Genomic DNA, 21364 nt, shown 5'->3' on the forward strand with positions numbered 1-21364 from the left:
CAGGAACATTATCTTCAAAGGGTTATAATGGGCCATCATTATCAAAAATCTATAACAGTTCATATAGAAATAATAAACCAGCTGAGGTAAGGAATTTTTATAACTTATTATTTAATTTCATACTTTATTGCTGCTATATATAAGTGGAGGGAAAACCCAACTTATTTTAACATTGATTTATTCATTTGTATTTGTTGTTGTGTGGTGTCCTAAAACATTTAAAATCAATTTCTATTCCTCATTTTACCAGAAAAATTTATCTTCTTTCTAAAGTTCTAAGAAATGATTATTGTATATTGATAATTGTTGATGGTAATGATGAATAAACAAGTGGAAATGGGTTTTAATTTCATTATTGAAATGTAGCATGAAAATTTTGTTTATAATGTTTATAATTTTAATAATATTATGAATTAAAGACTAATTAATTATTGACAAACAATTTCTGGATTATATCAGGTTATAATAATGCTACTAATTACTAATTAAATATCAAGTAATTAATCAAGTAGCTAGAGGTAGGCATTAGACATCATCTTTTCTTTTGGAGTAATTTTCAAATTGAGATACAAAGCAGCTGTGAAATCAATCAAAAAATATAGCACCTTCAAATTTACATAGAGTGAAAACATGTAAATTTGTTCAAAAAACTGTGTTTCAAATTTACATGGAGTAAAAGATTTGTAAAATCTTTTACTCCATGTAAATTTGAAACACAGTTGATTAGCAAGGGTTCTGTTATATAATCCCCAGATGCATTAGAACATAAAAGTAAAGTGTTTGGCCTTAGAAGTCTTAAATCCAGAAGTATATTTCTCATTTTTAAAAATGTAAGTGCATTTTGGCATTTTCTTCCAACAAAAACAAATTTATTAGCATTATATACCTGATCTGCTGTTACTTTCTTCTATAATCTAGGAAAGATTTGTTTGAAATCTCTGGGCTATTTCTATGTTAGCCAATATAATTTCTCTCATAATTTTTACATTATGCAAAGAAAATTATCTTGTTAATCTGTGAAACAAGCGTTACTAGTGCTAAACTTGTGTTTATGTGTGATTCATTAAAATAAATACATTCATGCTCTCTTAAATGCCGGTAAATGCTCTTTAATGCCTTTAGTTTTATGCTTTGACTGTTCAAAGGCATATTCCTTGCAGAGCAATCCTCTATTCAAATCAAACACTTTTATTTTTGGCTTCAAAGTATCCATAAGTAGTTTTATTCAAACTTACTAAAGATATAGTAGAAACTTAGAAGAAACTGATTTATATTTTATTTTCAATTTTTTTTAATTCTTTGAATAGTTGACTTATTTAGATTCACATTTTTGGCAATGATTACTAATTTCTTACTAGATACAACTTATCCACAATTCTAAATATTTTTCATAGATATAAATATTTTGCTCAATTTTGATTTTTTTCCCCTTAATTTTAATAGTCATGGCTGGGTAAAAGTTTTCTTTTTTATTTAAGGAAGCATTATTTAAAACATCTCTTGAGCATTATACAAGACAATTGCCATGAAATAAGAAGACACTGCTAAAGTGACTTCTATCATTTTATTGCTAGGACAAGTGAATGCCTGAAAATTTCATACCATATGAAATTCTATCATAAAGATTGGTTTAAACTTTGAATTTACATACTGTGTTATAAGTACGAATCTAAGTATGATAGATCAGTACTTATTTTTCACAAGTTTTTTTTTACCCCACATCCAAATTCATATTATGTGGCCCCCTGCATTATACAGAAGTCTACTGTATTTTTAATTTGAAGTTAAGATATTTACTTCAGACGAATTAAAGTGAGAAATTTAGAAAAGATAGAATTTGACCATAATACTTCTTATAACATTTATTTTCAAAATAGTACAATATAAAAAATTTAAAATTGATAAAACTTCTTTTTGTTTGAAATCAATTGAAGTGATTTCATAATTTTTACAAGGAAAGAACATGTACAAATTTGGTAATAATACATTATATTAACTGTAAGTGTTTCATGTATTTAATTTTCTCATAGTTGAGGCATGGCCATATGATACAGTTTCATTATTTATAGATAGAAAATTAAATTTTATTTATTTGAATATATCAGTTTAAAATGATAAAAACATATAGTTCAATAGATCAGTAATAATACTGATTAAAAAACAATAATCTTTACAACATATGCAGAAATATTGTCATGAAGTTATAACAAAACAGTGTGATAAGTATGATAAAAAAAAGTAAAATAATAATAATAATATTGAACACACGTAACATTGTTAGGAAGTTTTTAGATGTTGACACACATACCAATAACACAGCTTAATGTTACACTTGTTTGGGTAGCTATGCCTTGACTTTTGTCTGGCATAGCACTTGGCACCAGTACCAGCTGAGCATGACATTCACAACATAATAATAATAGAATTTTTAATTGTAATGCACAAACTTAACTATGGAAAATATATCATCATCAGAAACTTCTTTCTTGAATCAAAAATAATACATACAGTTAGTTTTATACAAATTATAATATTTTTTTGTATATAAAACTAATAATAATTTATATCATCTCATAACAATTTCTAGTTATTTCGGAAAGATCTCATTAGTGCAATGAAACTTCCTGATAATGAGCAACTTTATCCAGAAGATTATTGGGTAATTTCTGACTCTTGGAAATTAGAATGGGAGAGAGGAGTTCAAGTACCTGTTAATCCTGATTCGATTCCTACTGCAAGTACTAAATTTAGAAATAAGTAAGTACTAAACTTTAAAAATTTAAACTGAGTAGTTGTTTTGTTCTTTTTTTTAGCAAGCTATAATTTTATTTAATTATAAGGTAGCAAAACTTGTGAATATTTATTATTTTATAATTAAATAAAATTTAAATCTAGTAGACTGCAAGATATTTATAACAACATATATACCAGAATGTAAGTAATCATTTTAATTCTGAAAAAATTTATTCAAAATTAGAATTGAATTTATACAGTAGGTATAAAATGCCAATCGTTACTATAGAGTGATAAACAAGTGAAACAGGCTAACAATTGCTGTGCAATACTTACTATAACTCCAACAGGCTATCATAAATATTTTCAACTAAAACTCATGTCTGGTTGACTTATTTAAGTTAACATAGAAATTAATTAAATACACAAGTTTTCCAACAAATCAATTAACATTATATGTGAATATTTTTTCACACTTCTATGTGAACACATTTGAAGATACTAATACTGTATATGTAAATTAACTATTTATATATATTTAAAAATACAATTAGATTATTTATCTGGATTTTTGGAATATGTGATTGGTTTGACTAGTTGTTTCTTTTCAAAACTTTACCAATGTTTATGAGACTATTGAAACTGGCAAAGTTCTCATCATTCAATGTTTATGAAATAGACTATTAGAGAAGTGATATTCTAACTTAATACAAAAGAAAGTAACTGGTTTTTTCTTTTTTTGTAAAGCTAAAAATATGTACTTATTGTATGTTCAGAATTCCTATGCACCTGTACTTTTGTGCTTACTATTTCTTCATGTGTTTGAAAAAAAATTAAAAAGTCGGGGAATTTGTCTCCTTGGCTACCCTGTTTGATTTAATTTGCTGATGGCATAGTTAAGTATAGGTGATAAGAAATAATGTGGTACAAGGCAAACTATGTGTATATTAATTATACCAGGTCTTGTTTTTTATTGAAAAATTTTTATCATTAGAGGACACCACAAGACATAAATTCATCTTTTATGATATTTCTGATTCGTTTTTTTTTCTTTTTAGGTAAAATTTATTTTTTTCTTACTTAAAAAGCAATTAATATTAATTTGTTATTTTAACACAACAAAATTTTATCATAAAGATAGGATTTCTGCTAACACCAAAAGCAGCAATTTAGCATCATTTGTTGTGAACAAATTTTGAAGCTAAAGACATGAATAATATATGTTGTCTTATGTGTTATAATCATCAGAGATGCTAAAACTAATTTTTGGAGTCATTTGGCATGTTACCAATATAGTGAGATGGGATTGTGATATGTAATGATGTGCATCTTTAATTGCTTGATTCATGCTACATTAGAGACCTCCAAGTGTGAGATTGGACCCAAGGTTCCTACTAAAAGATTTTTATGGATTATTTAGAAAAACCTGTAATGAAGAAAAAATATGCATAGGAGTGAACTTTCAACTTCAGAACAACTCTTCATAAGGCTCAAAAATTTTAGTTGACAAACTTCAAGTTTAGAATTAGGTAAGATGGAACTTCTTACTTAAACTTTCAGATTTGAAGAAATGTTGCTGACAATATGATTAAAATAATTTAACAAACTGATATAGCAAGCTTTGTAGAATTTTTTCAGTATGCAATGATTGCATAAATATTGAGCATTGCCAGAGAATTTCCACTTGTTTCAAATCTTGTGAAGATTGTTGGAAATCCTTTGTAAGGGGAAAACCATCCTCTCAAAGAAATATCAAATTTTTTTTAATAGGGAGAAATTTATTTATTACATTTGAAAAGACAGAATAGACTAAGTCAATTTTTTGAGTAATTGAAGAAATCAGGTTGATCAAGAAAAGACAATTTAGAGCGGTGTTTCTTAACCTGGGGTGCATGCACTCCTTGGGATGAGAGAAAGAATTTCCAGGGACTAATAACAATAGGTTTTTAATCTTTACATACGTAATATAAAATTCAAAGCTGTCTTATGCTATATAAATTTCACTTGACTGGGTATTCTCATAGCTCATGATAAACTGGAAATGCTACAATGTTGTCCGGTATCTACTACTATGCTCCATACCTTTGTTGCTTTGAACGCAATTTTCAAGGGGTGCAGACTACTAAAAAGATTAAGAAACACTGATTTAGATAATAGGAAAAAATCTGATACTATTAATTAAAATGAGACCAGATATGAACAGAAATTTTTTTGAGGTACTATGAATAAGGAGAGTTTAATACATATATAAGTGTGGTCAGGTTTGAGCCCAGGTTATAAAATTACTGTATTTACTTGCATATAAGACGAGGTTTTTATTCATTTATCACAACTTCAAAATCTTAGGTCGTCCTATATGCACAAACAAAAGATTCTTTGCATTTTTGCAAATGATTTTTGTGAACCGTGTATTTGCATTTTTTACTGGACATTTACCCTTTTGTATTTAAAAACAAGTATTTTATTTGGGTTGTTTGAATTGTTCTTGTATATTGTCAGGAATAAAGATGAATAGCAATAGGAAAATCAAAGCTTTTGAATTGAATTCCAGATTGAAATTCCAAGATCACATGGGAGCATGATATAAGTTTTAATCCATTCCCATGTGAAAACAGATGATTATTTGGAAATCAGAATTCAGAGAAACTCGTAAGTGTAATCGACGGAGAGTGGATTTGACTATTATGACTGTTGGCAAAAAAGGTTCCTGATAGTCCAGCTTTACATGAACAAATTATGTTGTCGATTTTACAAGAATTTTCTTTAAAGTTTAAAATGCTAGTAATTTTTGTGGGACAATGTGTGCATTTATGTTCATTTGATGTTTTACTTGTGATTAAATGAAATGAAATTAAAATTAAAATTGTATTAATAAAACTAATTTTCTTTATTTTGATCTTTAAAGTCACACCTCATCCTATATGCTAGGTCATCTTATATTCGAATAAATATGGTATTATTTTATTTAATTTGCTTTTTAATATAATTTTGAATTTATGATTCAAACATTTAAATCAAATATTATAATTTACAATTTTATAGCTCATCTTTGACTGCGTGACTTATCAATACCCAACTCGTACCACCTTATATAAGCAGCCTTGTTTAAAAGAATCTAACTAACGTTTTCGATCGTGTTTAACGACCTTCTTCAGGTTAGAACATCGAAAAAATCGAACATAAGAATGAAAACGAAATAAGATCGAAAAAATCGAACATAATTACAATTTTATTTTGTACAATTATGATGGTTTGAATCAAAAATTTAATAAACAAATGTAGTTTATTTACTTTTTTTCTTTAAAATAATTGTAATTTGAAATTGTTCTTACTTTTTCAAATATTCTTATTACAATATTCTTTTAGTCTAAAAATAACTGTCTTTTATCTTTCTGTCTTTAACTTTAGTCCACTCTACTGTGATGTGTTGTTACTTAACATATTATATATATGTACAATTATATATTGTGACATTGTTGCAATCTGGGCTGGAACTTTTAATTTTAAAAAAAAACCATGTGACTTCTGTTCCAGTCTGTTAATCATGGTCTTTGGTCTCTAAGCTTTCCATATCTTTTCCAAATTTTAATGGTGTGTTGCTCCTGTACTCTGATAAGAATTGAGTCATCTAACTACATACTTGAGAAAATTTTGAATTGAAATCATGTGACTTCTGGTATAGACTGAAAGTTCTATATAGTTAATAGGGGCCTCTGGTTCCTAAGCTCTCCATATCTGGTTTCAATTTTCACCTAGCTAACTCTATTCTCTAGGTAGATGGAAGACAGTAGGAATGTATAGATTTGCAATTTGAAAATTGCAACCCATTAATAATTTAGCATATTTTATAATATTAATAAAATGTGAATCTTATTTTATGAGTACATTTATTCTAAGAAATTATTTATCAAAAGTCATATTATTTATTACTATTATTATAAAATTTTGGATATAGGCCAATTTATTTTTTGGAAGTAATTATAAAAATTTTATCACATATTAACATAATATTAATTACTTTAAATTTATTAGATTAAAATCATAATCAAATATTGAACATTTACAAAATACTATTATTTATTAATTATAGTTTGGTATTTTTATTATTTTTAAAATAAAGCCTGAAATAAAAGAAAATTAAGTAATTTTAGATGTTTTAGTATAATTTTAAAAATTAATGTTTCTATTAAAATATTTATTTTTAGTAATTAAACAATAATTTTATAGGTACACCAGAAAAAAAGAAAAAGGAGATTTTAAAATGTAAGTAGTAATGAATTTGACCATTTATTGTCCTATGCAATTTTGCTTGCATGAATATAAATTTATTTTATAACTGTGTGAATATCTATTTAAAATAAGTATGTGGAATCTTGCTGTTTCAATTTAGAAATTTTTAAGTTGTCTGATATAACTAATTTTATTTGTTTTATGATTGTATTAATTCCTTTAATCAAAATTGTATAACATTAAACATAGAAATTCATTATTTATTTATTTTTTATATTAGGATTTAAAGTAAAAACAATTATAAATGAAGGATATTATAATTTAGTGGATGAAATATAGATGCATAAACAAACATCACGAAACCCGATAAAGTTGTAAAGCCAAACAACCATAGGATTACATCGGGCTACTTTTCTGTGATTATATTTAATTAATTACTAAATAATCTGTCACTAGAGGGAGGGGTTAGGCACCGTCTCTTATTATATTTAATAATTATAATTAAATTAATATTTATTAAATAATTTAGAATATTCTGGAAGAAAAGAATTGATCTGGAGCAGGACCCTAACCTGCACCTTCTGCTTACCGTACATGTGTTGCCAGTTATGCTCCCCCAAGTCTCTGGTCTGATCTTTCTTCTCAGACATATTTAAATATGATATAACCATCCTCAGTTACATGCAGTGCCAACTGGGGATGCCTTCACTGCCCTTGTCCCAGTCGGTACTGTATGTAACAAGGATGCATAACAACACAGCACAACACCAATTTTAATCAAGAAAACAGAAGCAAAATCAGCTTTGACTTCTAAGATCACAAGTCAAACCCGCTTTTCACTGATTACATAATAGAGACAATGCAGGGAAGATTAAATCAACTTAGAAATCAGCTCATTTTTAAGTTGAGATTATTTTGTCTTTGGAAATGACTGAACACATTGTTGCTACACAACTTATTAAGTTAATACATCATCCACATTCAAACTTAGCATATGTTTCACAAGTTAAAAAACATTCCACACTTGAATCTGTTGCAACATTCAAATTGAACCAATCTGATGATGAGATGTCTTCATTTTGTAAAGTATTTACTCATCAGAAATAAGGACTTAAAAGTGATTTTTTTCAATTACAATGGGTGTTTGAAGATTTATATTGTCAATATTCTCAAGAAATAGTTTTTTTTTTAACCTAGTAAGATCAACAGCCTGTAGTAATAAAATTAAAACAAAAATGCTTTAATGTAGAAAAATAGTTTATTACAGAGAGGTTCACACACTTTTAAATACTAAATGCTCATCATTAGAAACAGTTATTTGAGAAAAAGGAACATTGTTGCTTAGGAAAAAATTAAAATGTTTATTTATTTTGTAAACGTTTAGCAAACAATGATAAATTTTTCTAACAAAAGTTGTTTATTATGAAATAAGCTCTATCCAACAATACCCAACTTGACACTTATTTCTATATTCAAGTTAACAATTCAGACCCAGTCGGCTGCTATTTCTGCTTTGCCTTGTTGACGATAATGTCACCAATTGATTTTTCATACTGCCTTTAACTATAAAAATATTTTTTCAAACCTTCTATGATGAACATTTTTCAAGAAAAACATGGTGCAGATAGTCTGATACAACCTGTACAAATACCTTGCTAAATTATTAGATCCATTGACTAAAATCATACTTTTTGTACTATTTTCTTTCTTTTTTTTTTTCATAATGTTGTGTAGGGAATGTGTATTTTTTCATGTTCTTATTCTGTATTATATCAGAAACACGTAATAACTTTTTATATGGCAACATGTAAATGTAAAAAAAATTTTTCTACTACAAAAAGGGAAGTGATAAAGGTTCTTAGTAAAGTATGGCAACATAGCCCATTTATGCAAACAAAAATAAAAAAAATGCATAAAAAGAGTATTCCTTGTGACATAGAAGTACTACTGGTTGTTAAAGGTTGTTATTCAAAATACTAATTTTAATTTTTAATTTTTTTTAAGTTATGTTATTTTCAAACTTTTATGTAAAAACTTACTTTTTATTTCATAAGACATGATAAACGTTAATATTTTAAATAATCCTATCAACAATTGCATTTTTATTGAATTATTACATAAAAAACTAACAAATCACCAATTTTTTTGTATGAGTCTAATAATTTGGCAAGGTACTGTGTATATTGGGCAATTAAATGAAAAAAGGAACTTGTGAGAAGTTTGGAAATGTCATAAGTGGCTCATGACTTGTTGAGGCATGTCTTGATGTGTCTCATGAAAAACATTTAGGGCTGTGTTTCTCAAACTTTTTAAATCCAAGGACCAGTAAAATGTCTAAAAGATTTTACAGACCACTAAGTTATGTAGATCTAATTTTTTTTAAACCTATGTGAGTATTACCAACATTTGGGACACACCATGCCATTTATAACAAAATAAATCTATAAGCATGTTTTGAATACATATGGAAACATAATTAATTATATAGGAAGTAAACTATTGAAAGTGAATCATCATTGAACAAGTTTTAATCTTTATTAATTTAAATCCGCCTACAGACCACAAGTTGACAAACACTGACTTAGGGTGAAGCTACACTGGTTTACAAAATTGTTTAACCTATTGGCTGTTTAAATTCTCCGTTGCCTGTGATGCCATGTTGAATTTTCATCGATGTTAAGCATAATGAAAATTACACATTTTTGAAAAGTATAGTTGTGGCTTTAGTATCATCTGAAATTTTTTTTTATTTATCACAAACAAAATAGATATATTAATAAATGTAATACCCAAAAAAATTATATTTTGAAAGTTAGTTTTAAAATTATAGCGACCTCTAATTTCAAAAACATTCCAATGCTGTAATGAGATATCTTGGATCAACCGGTCGGAGTTGTGACAGATATCTTGGGAATAACACAGGATAGGTTAAAGCACCGTTAAGTCAGCTTTAGGCAGTTTGAAGGTTGTTAAAAACACAGGATTCTATATGGTTAATACCTACTAAATAGATTCATTTTAAACATGTCTGAAATTATGGAAAATATGACTAATGCTCTAGTTTTTCTATGTTCTATCCAGTTTAAGTAAATCAGTCCACATAAAAAGGTGTAATGCTGGAAAACTAATTTTTCTAATTGAAGCCAGAAAGTCTCTATATAATTTTAATATGAAAGAACATTGAAATAAATGAATAGATAAAAATTTATAGGAGGAATTTGATAAAAGTTTATATCTTTTTAAAATTGAATTCCCAGCTAATCCTTCTGGATAAATTCATTTTAGTAAAATTACAAAACTTTTTATTCTGTTGAAGCTCTTTTATAAACTAAACAATTGCATAATCTATCATCAATTTGTTAAGTAACAGACAAGCCCAAAAATTTCTTTTTCACTTGCCTATTTCCAGATAATAAGAGTAATATCATCATCTGATTCAAACAACATTATTGGATAATAGTTTTTTTTTTGTCTTGTTTTAGTAGTGTGATGAACATTTAAGGAAATCAGTTTTTATCAGCTCTGTCTAAAGATTCTTTAGTTATTTTTGTGTAATCAGTGTGGACTCACCCTAAAATCTTAAATATTTTTTTACTTTAGATTTGAGAGAAAACATTTGAAACTTTAAATAATCATCAGAAACATAATTTTTCAAAAATTAAGTTGGAAAAATTAACAAAATTAAAAATACAGGCTATTTGTAATTTTTTTCCTATTTCTTCAGTTTTTATTTAGATGATGACTGCCAAATGTTATCACAGAAATACAATCTTGAAATTCAGATTTGTAAACATCTTAATCATGTAAGATACAAATATAATGTAAATAAAATTAACTATTAACTCTATAATAATTTATAATAATATATTTTTCAACATATGTGCTAATTTATTTCCAGTGTGTTGCTAAGTTCTTACTATCATTGATGTTAACTACCTCTCATATATATCCAAAGTGATTTTGCTATTCTTAAATTCTTCGTTGAATTAAAGATTCTAAATATGACCACAATTTCAGAATACATCATTTCCATAAAATTCTTCTTGGGCCAAAGCCATGGCTATTTTCTCTTTTGATATCTGTTCATTGTTTTTTGTTTCTTTACAGATCTTCTAGCCATACCTATATATGCTAACTCTGCATTTCTTACATCAATACCTGGATTGTATACACTATTTTTATATTTTCTCCCTTCATTTCTTTGTCATTTCTCAATATCTAGAATAGATGAGATTTCTATTGTAGACAACTTTACCTTTCTTCTTATTGTCTTTACTAGCTTAGCTTGAACAATTTTGGAGAAATGGACAGAAATTTATGTCTCATTTGTGGTATTTGGATGGTTCAGAGAAATGAGATTCATAAAAGCTTTTGATTAGTTTTCCAAACATTTTTTCTCTTCATATCACTATAGTAGAGCATCGATTATCCGACCCTCGATTAACCGTCACATCGGTTAACCGACCGCGTTCTAGTCGGCAAATTCAAATGTTCGCTAGTGATGTGGCACTACAATATTTGGCTATGTCTTGGCTACTTTATTATTATTTTTGTTAAATTTTTGCATGTTTTAGCTGGCAACACTGGCTTGACCATTAAAGGGAGGCCAGTATTTAAACCAAGCTTAATTTTATTTAACGACGATATTCGATTGCTGTTTTTAAAACATGTGCGAGATTTAGCGGCAAAAAAACGAGTGTCAGCTGTGAAGCAAAAGAAAATTTTGGACTTCTTTTTCTAATGTATAGGCCTACTTTATGTAAAATATGTAACCCGAATATATATTTTTTTGTTTTATATTTTTCAATATACAGTACAGTACTGTATTTATTTTGTGCAAAATAAAGAAATAAGTTTTAACGATAGAATAGCAACGATTATTATTTAAAAAAAAAATTTTGTTAGGCTTAACATTGATGAAAATTCAACGTGAAGTAGGTTAATAGCGATATACTAATATACTAGTTACATGGGATATACTAATAATGTATTTTTTCATAGTTTTCGGTTATCCATCTTTTCAGTTATCTGACCAACCCCAGTCCCCAATTGAGTCGGATAATCAATGCTCTACTGTATTTGTTAAAGAGTGGTCAATTCAATAAAGCACCAACAACTGCCATATGACATTGAGCTATATAAAAGCTATAATAATAATAAATGTCTAATAAAGTCCCACTCTGAGTCAATTCTTTTCTTCCAGTTTACGGTTTAATCTAAAATTATTTAATTAAATTATAATTATTAAGTTTAATATGAGACGGCACCTGATGCCTCTCTCTTGGGCTAAATTTATTATTATTATTATTATTATAATCATTATATAGCCTGATGTCATACGGCAATTGTTGGTGCTTAATTATATTGTATCGGTTTTTTGTTGAATTTTTTATATTAGTGGTCAATTCTTTTTCCATCAGCTGTCAATTCAAGCATAAATTAAAAACTTTTACAATCAATGTTACAAAAGCTGATTTCTTATAAGATATGGTCCATTGAACCCAAACCAATACATAGAAAAGAATTGCTTTTGTCTTTGTATTCCATCTCATCTCATCTCATCTCTAGAGACAGGAAAGTTTAATTTAAGAGGCTTCCTTCAGACATAATATAGAAAAACTTTTGATTAAATTGTTTATTGGCCTGAGTATTAATCAATGTTTTTTCCAGTTTTGAAGAGCAAAAAATTGCATTCAATTTATATTTGAATCCAATTAAAATTATTTTTGATTTCAATAACTGTCTATGGTACACATTGTATGCATTTAAACTGACACTAAAATTTGTTGTGTTGATTGCCAAACCATGTTGATTACCATCCAAGTTAGGACCTGTCATGCTACAGCTTGTAGATTATATACAGGAATTAAATGTTTAGCATGATTGTGAATAATCAATTTTTCAATTGTTTTTTATCATATTCAACAGAATCAGTCAGTTTTTGTAACTACTATGGAAAATTTTATTTTGGTAATGTTTTTATTTTACTCTTATGAGTCTCTACTAATTGAGAAATTGGGAGAGAAGGTTGCTGAAAAATTTATTCTGTAAAGTGTAAATTTCTATTATAATTATCACAAATCTATGTTTTTGATTTTATAAAAAAACTTTTTAAATAGTTATAAAAACAAAGTAATTGTAATACTAAGGCAAACAAAAATGAAACACAAAGTTTTGATTTTATTTTTGTTTTTGATAGTCACAAAACTGCAAGTACACTTATAGAATACACATGAAATATACAAGAAAGCTTACTTTTCTAGGTGTGATTTATATGCTGGGCAGCATACTACCCATAGCACGGTTTATAGGACATTGTCTTGATTTTGCTCTATAACTTTTATTAATTTCATTTTTATTGATATCAACCCAAAAAAAGAAGCAATAAGATACATTTTGTCACTTATATAAATTAGACACCCATATTATACTTCTTTCTATAAAACAAACCCTTTTAGCAAAATTTTTGATTTCTAGATATGATTTAAATGAAATTTGTAAAAATGAATAAGAAAGCAATTAAAAATTCATTTATGGTGACTGATTCCCAGGTATTCGTAAATATAAATTTACAAAAACTATTCTCTAACTAAAAAATTTTGAAAAAAAATGGAATTGAACATGACTAATTTTCACGCAAAAAGTAATAAAAATTCCACATATTGTAAAAGTTAGAACAACAGTTGACTTACGACCAATTGTTAGTGACAACACAATTATAAAGAGCTTTGTTATCAACAAGTTGGATGGAACAGAGGATTATGTATTGTTCAAGAAGGCTGAAGAGCATGATGGTAATGAAAGTTCTGATTAAGATGAAATTTAAGAAGTATTGTTTAAATAGGTTTTTTTAATGCAAATTACTAATTTTTTGTATTCAAATAAAATCAATAATAAAAGGTCAACTTATATCGAGGTCTCAATTTTTTCAAAAATCAAGGATTCCAAAATTGAGATTGACTCTGTAGGGCCTGAATAGACCAATACAACATTTCGTTTCTGGGATATTAGTTGTAACACTTTGTTGTAAAACTTTATTAAATCAACAAGTCAAAAGGCCTGATGCAGGCTCAGGGCATATTAAATTATAAATAAATATAATAATATACTGAGTATTATACTGTAAAAATATTATTTTATATTTTTACAGTATAATACTCAGTATATTATGATTTAAACTAACAATATAAATTATTTATAATTTATATTGTTAGTTTAAATTAATTTAAATAATAGCTAGGGGTGCCCCTAGTGACCATTTTTGGCATACTGTAACAAAGAGACTGCCCATTTTTTCAGCTTTATATAGTTGATAATAGATGGCACATAATGCCTACCTCTAAGCCAATTACTTTAATATAGTTGTGCAGGCTGATACCTCTATTAAAGTAATTTGGCTTAGAGATAAGTGTTAGATGCCATTCGTTATTAAATTAATATTTATTTATTTAATTTAGAAGGTTCTGGAAGAAAAAAATTGGTCTGGAGCAGGCCAATTTTTTTTATAACTATTATAACTAGTAATGAATCCTGATTTATTACTAGTTATAATACCCAGCATTTACTTCCAGAAATGTTAATTTAGATATAACTTTTAGATTTTAAACATTTTAATGCCTATAACTCACTATTAAAGTATGATTATGATAATGTTTTAACTAAAGAGAAGGTTTTTGGAACATTCTAAATAAATAAATAACTAAAAAGTATACAGACAATTCCCATTTTTATGTCTGAAATATAGTTTTGTAGCTGTATGAACAACTATAAGCTAATCCAGTCTCTTGAGATGAATTCTTTAAAGTTAATTGAATTCGAGGGTTGGATTTCATGCCGATCTTTGGATAAGCAAGAGAAGTGAAAATTATCATACAGGCATTAAACTACGTATAAATATCTCTATAATTGCTAGTGCTTTCAACAAATCTATTTCTGTCATCGTCAGGTGAATAAAAATGTTTAAAATCCTTTTTCAAACAAAGATTTTGATTTAAAATTAACGGCATTAGTTTTTTGGAACAAAACTAAACTTAGAACAACAAAACATAAAGAATTTAAATGACACATGTGATTATGCTTGCCAATACACTACTAATCAAGGAGTGCTTGTCAGCACAGCAAGTCTTAGAGATACGTGAGGCTTTACTTTTTGTCACCGAAAATAATTATTTTCGGTTTAATGGGAAAATATACTTGCAAAAACAGGGGGTCCCAATGGGCTCACTGCTACTAGTGGAATTGCTCATGAGACATGTTGAGCAAAGGGTTTTTAGTTTCCCCCTCACGATAGCATACACATTGATATGCCTTAGATACGTAGATGACATTCTCGTAGCCTGGCAAGGCTCGGAGGAGGATTTCCTTGTCCTCAAATACTTTCTTATGAATGTTTACTCCACTTTCAACTTTACCTGGAAAAAAGAAAACCAGGAAAAATCTAAACATCTCCAAGTCCCAGGAGGTATAGTGTACTCCATGTTTCATAAATTTAACAACATACTCCCTTTAATCCCTGCCACGGCATACCATCTGCAGCACTACATCAATGCAGCTATAGCCCCGTTAATTAGAAGGGCCTTCCTGTTGCCTTCCACACAAACCAGCACCAATAATGAACTTACTGCCATTCACTCAACAGTAAATGCGGCAGATTATACTAATTACAAATATAAGTATATCTTGAACAAGGTTAAAAGAATTGTTTTTCTGTCACCATTTTACACAACCCAAAGGAATGCACCATAGTCCATCCCTCATTGCTGTTCTGTGGCCCCATCACTGTCTGCATTTGCCGTATTTTTAGACAAAAGCTATTTCTTCCGGTCACTCTGCGGCCAAATCTCAGGAGACTGCTATGCAATGACAGGGATGCTGCTTTCATACTTGAGAAGTCCGCGATATACTCTATCCTGTTGGAAAACACAATATCTGGTATTCACACCCATTGCATAGGGGTGACAACTAGAATGTTATCTTGCTGCATCTCCAAACACCAGCATTCCATCAGGACAGGCAGGTGTGACATTGAACTAGCAAGGATGGTGTTACAACACCAACACACCCCGCTGTGTGACCATGAAAAGATAACAGGAGCCTGGTGTATATTTGGGAGGTCCTCCTTACCGTTTTACTAAATCCATGCAACTCCCCCATGCTTGAGTTGCCTGCTGTGTGGGTCAACTTGTATAAAAGATTAAAACATCGTCTCTAGCTCCACTTCTCCACAAATTATAGTGCATGCACATTGTCACCACATGTATCATTTTAAATTCTTTACGTTTTGTTGTTCTAAGTATAGTTTTGTTCCAAAGGACTAATGCCATTAATTTTAAATCAAAATAGTTCTTTGTTTGAAAAAGGATTTTAAACATTTTTATTCACCTGATGATGATGGAAATAGATTTGTTTAAAGTGCTAGCAATTATAGCGATATTTATATGTAGTTTAACACATGTATGAGAATTCGTTAAAGATTTGATATATTCATATCTAAGCCTACCTGAATTGCTTGAAGTTATTCCTTAGGTCCAATGGCCTATAATTCTCATTAATGCACTCAGCCAACTATCATTTTACCATGCTTCTACCTAGTGCCAAATTACTTAGCATTAGGGTTTCTCATTTCCCAGTCTTTTGCTTGTCCCTGGATTCCAGGATAAAACAACTGTTTCCCGGGATCCCAGGATAGAATTAATTATTTTTAAGATATACAGAATATCTTGAAATAAAATGATATAATTATTTTTTAATTTTTTTAAAGTAATTTAATACATTTGCAACTTCCAAAATCATATTAATAATGCTGTGTAAGATATATATTAAAAATTACGTAGAAATTTTCACAAATAGAAAAATTTATTAAAGTTTGCTGGAAACTACATACAACAACAACAATAAAAATGCTTTGAATTGAGTTGAAAATTTAAAAAATGAACTTAAATGGTAATTTTCTTAATGTAAATAAAACATAATACAAAATATTATTGTAAATTTTTATAATAAGATTTTAAAAAGCAAAGATAGTCAATATTCCCATCACTTGATCTGATTCTTATTTTAATAATGAAATGTCCTGCTACTGAGAATGTTCTTTCTGATTCAATTGACATGAGTGGAATCATGTTTAATGCATTTAAGAGAAAACAGATGTTATGTTTTTTCACCTGTAGCCTGGAAGATTTCTAGTTGTTTCAAGATTGTACTACTACTTTTGCTCTCTAGTATTCTTGATTTGTCTGTCTCGGCTGCTTTAACAGTGGCGACAAGCTTATAGCCTGATAATTCGGCAATTTGTTTGGCTTTAATAATTAGGTTTATGAAGAAAAACTTCATACTTGCAGACTTTGTACTCATTTGTATCCTGGCCCAATTTGCACAACCTGGCATTAAGCTATGCAATTATTGAAGCTATTGGGCATGGTTAAAAATTAAGGCAACATAAGCACAATTTTTCCAGATATTACAGGTTCTGACAAGTAAAGAATTTTCAGAGTCCTGCCACAAATAAGCTACATATTGATTATTGACCATTTGTGACACGCCATAATGAGGAAAAATTAAAAACCAATAAGTAGGTTTAAAATTAATAAATACAAATGCATTCTGACAGTTTATGAATTAATTATACTTTCTATTCGCAAAATTTCCACAACTTTAACATAAAATAAGAAAAAAGTAAACGTTTAAGAAATTTGCGGGTTCTCCTAGGATGAAACTGGGTTAAAAAAACAACCGGAATCCCGTTTGAGAAACCCTACTTAGCATTTAACTAATAGTAGTAGTAATATATCCTGATATAATTTGGCAGTCATTTGCCTTAAATATATAACTATCTGGCTTGGATGTTTATATTTGCACCATAGTACTAATAAATAAATAAACAGAATTATTTATTTTAGGAAATCAAACAAACAATATAGAACTTGATGTGGAATTCTGTTATTTGATTTAAATGTATGCTGAAGATTGCCTAAAATGAGTTTTATGAAAACATTTCATAATTTTTGTTTTTTATGCAGACAGTTTTGTTGTTTGATTTATTAGATTAACAAGTCAAATGTGATCAACTGGTCAATAGTTGCATCATTGGTTGATTACAGATAATATGGCCTGTTAAAATTCAAGAAAACATTTTGAATTTTAACAGGAACATTAAATTCAATTTTTCATGAAGAAATCTTTAAATGTTTTACTATGGGTTGGTAATGCTGTGCTCTAAGAGATAATGCTTGGTGAATATGAAAAGGATTTACAATAGAAAGAAATAAAAAATTTTTATTGTGGTGAAAAGTAATGGTACTTTTTAATTTATGCCTTAGTATCTTTACCAAAAAGAGATAACTAGGAACATTAATTACTCTGCAATAAATAAACAACTGTGTTTTGCATCATAATTTCATTTAGGTGAACTACTAAGTTTTTATGAAAGAATAAAGATATGGGTTAGATCATTAGTTCTTTTGACTCACAAAAAAGTTGATTACACCCCTGCTATAAGTGAGCCAGATCTGCTTTAGAAAATAATGTTGTATATATGTCATTGAGCATGGTGGTTCTTTTTATTGGCTTGCTTAAGACATTCATTAAATTGAGGAAAAACAGTGGATTTAAAATGAAACCTTGATATGTATTTGTAGGAATGATCGCTTACTCGATAAGAGGAGGGTTAGCATCAGGAAGGGCATCTAGCTGTAGAATGAATGCCATATCTAATAAATATGTGGAAAATTGAAGAGAATGGTGATAATGTTAGAACACCCTGCAGGCACCTATAGCATTTTATAAATTTTTTAGTTTATGAATTTATAAAAACTTTTTGATTTTAATGGTATTCTATATTCAAGTCTAAATATCATTATGATATAATTATTTTTACCTATAATATAAAATTCTAACATTATTTTTAGAGATATTATTTTAAAAATTTTATAACAACCATTTGTTAAAATTAATTTTTCAGTCCCAAGAAATATATAAAATGTACTCCTGATAAATTCTCAAATGAATGGCATGCAATGAGTGTTGCAGTAGCTGATGCTGAAGGTGTTTGTCGCTATGACTTAGATGATTTAGATGTACAGTGGCTCAAAATATTAAATGAAGAAAGAGAAAACTGTGGTAAGTAATTATTACATAATTTCAAAAAGGTCTTGTACATTTTCATTTAATCATTTAAAGCTTGATAACATACTCTATAAACCGATGACCGGTGTGCAACAAAAAAACAAACAAAAAATTTACAACTAATATTTTCAAACTCCCCTGAGTTTTTCTTCAGGTGTAAACAAATGTCTGATGGAATGTTAAAGTTTTTTGAATATGAACATTCGATGAATTATCTGAATCTGATGCATGAGAAATATTTAAACGTCATGTCATGGATGTGCATTCAGATAGCAAGCAAAGCTTAACACAGGGATGTGTTAAGCTTTGCTTGCCATCTGAATGCACATCCAACCTGCAGCCTGGAGGTTGGATGCCATCTGAATGCTCTCCAACCTGCAGCCTGGAGGCCACATACAGCTCGCTTTCAATGTTTATGTGGCCCGCAGACAGTACAGGCATAATCCTTTCAAAGTTTCTAAGTATAGAACTTTTTCCCTTTCACAAAGTCATTAGCACCCAACTGTTTTATGACTTTCCCTGAGATGAAAAATGGGGGGGTTGAAGTTCTTCTATTTCTAGCTAACACACTTTCTGGTTTAGATATTGAATATTTTAAGTCTAATACATAGTATTATAATGAGTTTTAGAAGAATCAAATAGAATAAAATGATGTTAGATCGTCATTTCCGATGTTATCAGGAAGTTTCTATTTTGGCGGGAAATTTTCAATTTTATGCTTCGGAAAACTTGCTTATTCGTCTAAATAGCGTCAAATAACATAAAAAAATAAGTGAAAATATCACTGAAATCCCATGAAAATAACAATTTTTTTAGCATTTGTTTACATTCTAAATTCTGATTGGTATAGTTTAATTTGAACCAATCTCTTCTGAAAAGATGCTTATTCATCAACCTAATGTCATTCGAACTAGAAAATACCAATCAGAGTTCAAAAAGGAATGTACAAAAAGTATAACAACCAATTATTTTCAACAAAGTCTCTCCATAGACTAACAATAGGAAAAATTTTTAATTATTATGTTGGATCAAGAAAATTAACAGCTGGAATAGAGTCATATGACTAAAAGGAAACTGAATGCACTAAAAAGTTTTGGATTTAATACTTATTTAAAACTGTGTTAAGTTATAAACTTTCCATCATTATCAACACTGCTTGTGGCTAAAGTAATTAGACTCCTTGTAAAATGGTCTGGCCCCATGGTCAATAAACTTAATCCCAGGCCTCGGAGTCGCTCACTTTTCTCACTTGTACTCACTTTTCTGAAGTATCCTCACTTTTCTCACTTTTCAGGTCATTTTCTCACTTTTCTCACTTTTTTGGTCATTTTCACGTGCTTAATTAAGATGTGGGGCAAACCAAAAATAATTTTAAAGCCAAACGAATTGCCGAATTATCGGACTATCAGAATAGAATTTTTTAGAAGAAAATACGCGGCCCTGAGCAGACTCAAAATTGCAACTGCCCGCTCAGTGTCGTTAGGTTATAGAAAACAAAGATTTATTTAACGTATTTAAAAAAATCTTTTATGCACTTAAAAAATCCCTCACATTACAAATTCAGAAGCCAGTGTTGAGTAAAGTTATGTACTCATGCCATATTTTCATTATTCGCCAAAATCTACCTTATCCGAATTGCATTTCCTTCTACAGAGTTTAAAAATAAGTATTCTAAGCATCCCTGCAGTTTTGGCTGTTTTTTAAGAAAATCACTAAAGTTCTTTTGCAGGGGAAAGCACATTACGCAGAGGGATTAATCTCTCAAGCTGACAACACTGCTGCCGCTTTTAAATTCAAAATATATAATTATTAAAATTAACATGAGATAGTAGCGTAACCTCCTACCACTAAAAAAGATTTCGTTTCTGACCATTTAGTTATCCTGGTTATAGCCCAATAATTTGGCAGATTATTTGGTTTTAATTAACAATCGGGTTATGGAGTTGTCGTTTACAAAAATATTTTTTTACTTGATTTATCTTTAAATAATTTCATAAACTTGAGTTTAATAAAATTACTTTAATGATTTCATAGCATATTGTTAACGTTAAATCACATCTACATCTTCCCATAAATGTATGTTTAAATTGACTACAAGTATAATTATTCCATATAGTAAGTGTTATTTTCATAAAATGTGTGATTACTTTGCTTGTGAAATATCCATTTTTTAATCTTCTCTTATGCCGATTATAATTGTGCATTAATTGAGAGACTAAAAAAGTAAACGAAAATGTAAATTCATATTTACATATAAAATTTACCAAATAAATTAAAA

General features: G+C 28.6%; 1 protein-coding gene across 2 annotated transcripts in view; it reads left to right on the forward strand.

Moving 5' to 3' along the window:
* The window catches only part of nwk (nervous wreck), a 275370-nt gene that overhangs the window by 16746 nt on the left and 237260 nt on the right, over window positions 1–21364 (forward strand). For both annotated transcript variants that reach the window (XM_067280045.1, XM_067280044.1), the window contains exons 4-7: window positions 4–86; window positions 2588–2757; window positions 6961–6996; window positions 18923–19080. In XM_067280045.1, coding sequence (XP_067136146.1) covers window positions 4–86; window positions 2588–2757; window positions 6961–6996; window positions 18923–19080 — 447 coding nt within the window. The remainder of the gene's footprint in view (window positions 1–3; window positions 87–2587; window positions 2758–6960; window positions 6997–18922; window positions 19081–21364) is intronic.

This window comes from Centruroides vittatus, unplaced genomic scaffold (assembly GCF_030686945.1).
Source record: "Centruroides vittatus isolate TY-2023 unplaced genomic scaffold, ASM3068694v2 contig_880, whole genome shotgun sequence".
NCBI classification, from domain to species: Eukaryota; Metazoa; Arthropoda; class Arachnida; order Scorpiones; family Buthidae; genus Centruroides; species Centruroides vittatus.